General features: G+C 39.1%; 1 protein-coding gene across 1 annotated transcript in view; it reads right to left on the bottom strand.

The window, feature by feature from the left end:
* The window catches only part of LOC102485155 (arylacetamide deacetylase-like 2), a 17,347-nt gene extending 15,878 nt beyond the window's left edge, over positions 1–1,469 (bottom strand). The window contains exon 1 of the mRNA XM_006149739.1: positions 1,332–1,469. Coding sequence (XP_006149801.1) covers positions 1,332–1,469 — 138 coding nt within the window. The remainder of the gene's footprint in view (positions 1–1,331) is intronic.
* Between the last annotated feature and the right edge of the window lie 5,266 nt (positions 1,470–6,735).

The raw sequence follows: 6,735 nt of genomic DNA, 5'->3' as shown, positions 1-6,735 counted from the left end.
TTCCAGTATGTCATGTAGTTCAAATCATATAGTATATAGCCTTTTGAAATTGACTTCTCTCACTTATTAAAATGCATTTACAATTCTTCTACATAGTTTTATTGTGTGCTAGCTCATTTGTTTTTAAAACCGAATAATATTCCATTGTCTGGATATAGTGTAGTTTATCTATTCACCTACTAAAGGGCATCTTGGTTATCTCCAGATTTTGGCAAGGAATAAGGCTGCTGACCACATTCATGCACAAGTTTTTGTGTGGAGATAAGGTTTAAAGTCCTTTAGATAAATACTAAGGAGCAAGACTGCTGGATGACGCTATAAGAAAAGATTGAGCTTTGTAAGAAATGGCTGCAGTGGCTGGATCATTTTGCAACCCCACTAGCAATGAATGAGAGCTCTTCCGGCATATCCTAATCAGCATTTGGGATTGTCAGTATTTGGGATTTTTGCCAGTTCCTTCTATCACTATCAGCCGGAAAGCCCCCAAATAACAGCATGCACTGACAGAAGAGTATCATATTTTCAGTGTGGTAGATTTGAGCTCAGATTCTTTCATTGCCATGGAAAATTTAAAATCAGCCTTTTAGGATTCAAGACAGATATGAGCAGACCCAGGATTTGAACCATACAGTCAGCTATGTGGCACCCAGCTGACTTAAACACCAAGTCACAGAACCAGCCCAAAATACATTTCACTTTGTAAAAGTATATCATTTCTATTAACTTGTAATGGATTATTACTATCATCATCATTAAATGAATTAATTTCTCATGGGGTTAGTTTCTAATACATTTAATATTGATAAATGTAACCCCAAAGGAAATTCTTTGGGGTCTTCAATAATTTAAAGAATATATAAGAAGTTTCACAGACTAAAAAGCTTGAAAACAATTTAAGAGGAGAAAGACATTAAATCAGTAAAGATACTAAATTAGTAAAGATACTAAATGTACGTCAAAATATAAAAGCACAACTAATATATACAGTAAGACTTATGAGAACGTATAAGATAAGGTTTCTTTAGAAATGTCAAATGTGATCAAGTTATTTAACAAACCTACTATTAGACAATACCATTCATTTCATTCTTACCACAAAAAAAGATTGTGACCTTTAGATAGACTTTAGATCTAGTCTCTCAGCAAGAATTTTGTCATCTTCCGCTTTGTGTGGATCCAAGTAAGCATGCTAATTATTAATTAAATTAAACATATTACTTGATTCACTTATTCTAAAACCAAAATCAAAGTCACTGTCAAAATACTTATTGAAAAAAACGTATATGCATTTGTAACAGGTTTTCTATTTCCCCAGCGGGGAAGATAGTTACCGTAAGTTCAGTAGTTCTCACGAGAACATTCAGCATGGTTACTTTCCAGGGTTCTTCAATGTCTTCCGGTATAGGTGTATAAATTTGATAAACAAAGAGACTACACATCAACCCAAGACACAGAGCCTTGTATGCCATGATATTCCTTTATCAACTTCTGTATCCTGATGGTTTAATGTCATCTCATATATACTGATGCCTTAGTAGCGGGACAAAGGTAAGTGGTAAACACTGTCATGTAACAACCACTTTAATGATGTTGACCTAACAGTTCCAAGATAAACAGTGACAGTAGTTACTGCTTCATAATTACACAATCTTTCTGAAACTGAATTCACAATATATTCCATCAAGTATGCATCAGTAGCAAACAACTGAAGATGCTGGAAAAAGTTATCTTTTTACCATCTGACAAAATCAGAGTGTCAACACAACACACTGTATTAGTAGCCAAAAAAGACCACAAGAAGAACCATAATATCTATTTTTTCCAATGAGCATTTTGCAAAGATGGGTGAGAAAAGATGAAGAGCAAACAAAACCTGTCAGACAACATATTGTCAAGCTCAAGACTAATACCGTTGGCGTAGATCTTTAACAACATTAAAATTCACTGTGATCAAATGAACTTTGAACAAGAAGAGAGGAAAATGGTATTCAGGTCCAAGTTCCAGAATTAATTCAACCAGCCCAGAAATATTTATAGAGCATTTACCTTAAGTTAAAGTTGGGGATTTTCAATCCATCTAGGTGTATAATCATGGAAAACTTCCAATTTCATTGAGCAAATCATTGCATGTCTTAGAGTAATTCAGTATTAGGCAAAAGGGTTACAAAATTGAGCAAAACTTGGCATTTATTCATTCCATTGTTGGGGTGCTTTCTCTTCCTGATTTTCATTTACCTATGACTATTTTTTAAATTTTTGTCATAGTTTTTTTTTCATTTGGGGCCCCTCTCAGGTTTTTTCATTAAGTTTGCAGAAGAATTTCCTATTGTTATTCTAATTGATCCAAAACCATAAATTCTTATTGAAAACTTGCTTTATTATCAATCCAAATACAAGACAGATTAAAATAGAGGTCATTCTCCTAAAACAGTTGAGGTATAAGAATTACATGGATGGAAGAGGACAACAGGATCAGGAGACAGAAAATAAACTGAATATGAATGATCCAATATGTGTATATTAGAAAGTCAATATTTGGGACCAGCAGTTAGTGTAATGGCTATGTTGCTGGACTCCCATGTAGTCAACCGCAGTTCAAGTCCCAGATCCGGTGGCTTAAACTCATGCCAGGTGCACATGAGTGCATGCCCAAAATCCCAGGAGGAGAATGGAGAAGAAGGGATTGCATCATGGCCATCCCCTCTGGAGGGTAATTTCTTGCTTTCTGTCTGTCTGTCTGTGTCTCTCTCTCTCTCTCTCTGTCTTTCTGGGGAGCACATGTACCCTATAACAAAAACCTCTAAAAAAAAAAAGATAAGAAAGTCAATGTTTTAAAATATTGACCTAATTTGGCATACTCTTTCTTCTCTCTCTTCATTGATCTACAGAAAATTTATATGGAACCTCATTGGCCTTGCCCTTCTTCCCATCCAGGGAAATTCTTTTTACCTTCTTTATTTTGAAATCTAAATATGTTACTAGAAAGGACTCGGTAGAAAACATGAAACTATGTGATTGTCTTTCTGGGGAGCACATGTACCCTATAACAAAAACCTCTAAAAAAAAAAAGATAAGAAAGTCAATGTTTTAAAATATTGACCTAATTTGGCATACTCTTTCTTCTCTCTCTTCATTGATCTACAGAAAATTTATATGGAACCTCATTGGCCTTGCCCTTCTTCCCATCCAGGGAAATTCTTTTTACCTTCTTTATTTTGAAATCTAAATATGTTACTAGAAAGGACTCGGTAGAAAACATGAAACTATGTGATTGATTTTAATATGGAGTAGCAGGACCAGAAAGTTGCATGGTAGTTCAGTACACCAGATTCCCACATGGCTGACCATGGTTCAAGACTTGGACCTGGTGGCTTGCTCTCACTACCCCCTCCTCCCAGTCTGTCTGCCTTTCCCTGGACAAATTAAAAAATAATAATAATAAAATAAAAATTGAATAATTCTTTTTTAAGAAAAGAAATACAGAGTAGCTTGAAATACAGAAATACAGACTGAGAATAGAAGACAAAGAGATATGTTCTTGAAATCTTGCCACAAGCATACAGGTTGGGAAGCCTCTTTGTCACTGCAGTCTTAAGATTCTCCCAGAAACATCAGACAGTCATGGGTCACTGTCAAGTACCCCACCTAGTAAAGCTCCTTCTGCCCTTCCAGGCAGAGTTCGCAGGAACCACTGTGACTTTGAATGGTACTGATCAACTAAGCAGCCCAAAATAGCGCTGCAAAGTCTACATTAATAAAAATGAAATGTCTCCTACACTACAGGTCACAAAAGTAATGGCTAATCCTAACATGACGACTGCCTGTCAAAAGAATTTTTTTCCTTTTTTTTTTTTTTTTTTAAAGTTTTTGTCATAGGGTATGTGCACTCACAAGAAACAAAGAGAAGGGAAGTAAGAAGTCAGCCTCCGGTGGGGTGAGGGCGGGTGGCCACACCACAATCCCTTCTTTGCCATTCTTCTTTCAGAATTGTGAGCATGTCTGCACTTGTGCCTGGTGTGATTTTTAAGCCAACAGGTCTGGGACTTGAACCACAGTCAACCATGTGAGAGTCCAGCACCTTAACCACCATGTCACCTCTTGCCCCTGCCCCAATTTTTTTTTAACTGGGTGGGTAAAGGCACAGCAATAAAATGTAAAGCTCTGTGAGGTTGAATCAAATGGGAAGTTCTGATTTTCATTCAGAGACCTTCCTGAGTATGCCAGGCACACACATGCCCGTGATCCAAGGCTAGCTGAACTGCAGTTGCATCAGGAGTCTGCTGTGAGTGCTGTCTCTCCATCTGTCTGTCTCTCTTTCTCTCCCTGTGTCTCTCTCACTCTGAAATAAATTAACACATAAACTTTTTTTTAAAGTATCTTAGTAGGATCCAAAATTTCTTAATGTAATAACTAAATTTCCAGGATAAAAAAACAAAAAACAACAAAAAAAAACACAATAACACAAAGTTGGAAAATCTCAACTTAAATGAGAAAGAAAAACCCGGTTAGCAAGAAGACAGAATATAATGTCTTCTGCTTTAGTTCCTCTCACAAAAAGAAAATCGATTATCCTCAAACAAGAATGCCTTTGTGAAAATTCAAGAATGTAGGTGTGAAATTAAAGCACTCCCTCCTGGACCACAAAAACTGAGAAAGGCACATTAGAAGGGTCAGAGGAGCAGTTTCATTTTGACTGTGCTTCCTCACCCTCAGGCTGCCACAGCTCACCACCAGGAGAGTTCCTTTGGACCTCCAGTTTCTCCACTGGAGGAAAGAGAGCAGGAGTAGACAACCAGCTTCCCTAGAACTCTGGATGTAGCACAGGAAGACGTCTTCTATGTCACCTCATAAGAAAGAAAGGACAAACTGGCAGGGCTAGAACACCTGGGGTCAAAGACATCGGACAGGATTCATAGCAATCAGCTTATAGATCTTGATAAGAATAACACATTCCTGCCCACAGCAAGCCCAGCCAGAGATCCTAGCCAATGGCTCTGCCCATCTGTGGAGCTGAGCTTGTGGCTGCATCTGGACAAGGAGCATGATCGGCATGGTGAGTAGTTGTGCCAGCTTTTGGTCCCTAACCAGCAGTGGGGTCTAGCCCTAGGGCCCAACCTACAACCTAGGATAGGCAGGAAGCCAGGTGAGCAGCTCCACAAATAGCCTTCACCTCTGTCCCATAAGTGAGACTGGCTCTTCTAGGAAGAGCCCAGCCTGAATCACCATGTGAACATGTAGCTTAGCCTCCAGCCCCACCCAACTGTAAAGCACAGAGAGTGACCCCCTCTGTTACAGGCACCTTGAAAACTCTAAGGCATGTCTACAGTCACATCTTAACAGGGAGCTTGGTGATTACATTAAGCAACCATAGAACACAGCCAGCTAACCTTCCGAACTATAGGATACAGTCTTCAGACTCCCTGATCGTAGAACTCAGGAAACAGACACTCAACTTCACTGCACAGCTTGAGGCCTCAGAAATTGCCAGTCACAGAGGCCGGTCTGCAGGCCCGCCTAAATATGAATCCAGTGGCACCGTCTGGACTGGGAGCACAGCCTGTGATGTTTCCTGACCAGAGGTGATTGGAAAGCCCAGCCACTGAACCTGAACAGGGAGCTTTTACAGCAACCCCACAAGACCACAGGGCTCAGTCTGTAGATCTACCTGACTGTGGAGCCCATTTAGTGGCCCCATCTGACCTCAGTTCTGGGTAGTGACTCTGCCCAACTGGAGATCCCAACTGCAAGTCATACCAGTATAAAGACAGTACTAGAATACCCGAGGTAGGTCTGATTAGAAAGATCCTTTGATACTGAAGCAAACCTGGAGAAGCTGGAAGAGGTGATCACTTCCTCAAATGCATAAACATCACACAAGGATACAGGGATTATAAAGAAGAATATCACCAGAGAAAAATAATAAAACTGTTATAGCTAACCCTCGAGGAAATGTAATCTATGAACCAACAAAACGAGAAATCAGAATAATCCTCCTAAAGATGTTTGGTAAACTACAGAAAAAGCCACAGACATGGTAAACTACAGAAAAAGACAGAGAAACTTAACAAAATTAGGAAAAATAACCCATGAAGAAAGTTAGAAGTCCAACAAATACGTGGAAACCATAAAAAAAAAATCCTAGGGTTGAAGATTAAAATGACTGAAGTGAAAAATTCAATGAGAGCTTCAGCAGCAAACTCAATCAAGCAAGAGAGAAAATCCAGTGAACTTGAAGACAGATCAATTGAAATGATCGAGTCAATGGAAGGAAAATAAAAAGGGAGACACAGAAGAAAATCTACAGGTCTCAGAAGACACACTGAACAAAACAATACATACATTAGGAAGAGAAGGAGAAGAGAAAAAAGGTAAGAAAATCTATTCAGCCATGCACTGCAAGAACAGCATTTTGGTCAATAATTGACTATGTATACGATGGTGTTTCCAAACAGATGATAATTAAGCTGAAAAAAATGCTATCATCTAGTGACATCACGGACATCACAATATCACACAATATAATACTGAGTCATCAGAAAAGTCACGATTTTTTTTTTTGAGAAGTTTTCGCTATAGGGCACGTGCGCTCGCCAGACAGACAGACAGAGACATAGAGATAGAAAGCGAGAAATCACCCCCCAGGGGGGACGGTCACGCCGCAATCTCTTCTCCTCCATTCTCCTCTCGGGGTCTTGGGCACGCATGCACACGCACCTGGCATGAGTTCTAAGCCAC

This window comes from Tupaia chinensis, unplaced genomic scaffold (genome assembly GCF_000334495.1).
Source record: "Tupaia chinensis unplaced genomic scaffold, TupChi_1.0 Scaffold000272_1, whole genome shotgun sequence".
Taxonomy (NCBI): Eukaryota; Metazoa; Chordata; class Mammalia; order Scandentia; family Tupaiidae; genus Tupaia; species Tupaia belangeri.
The sequence above is the reverse complement of the archived record's forward strand: the minus strand, read 5'-3'. Positions and strand labels throughout refer to the sequence as shown.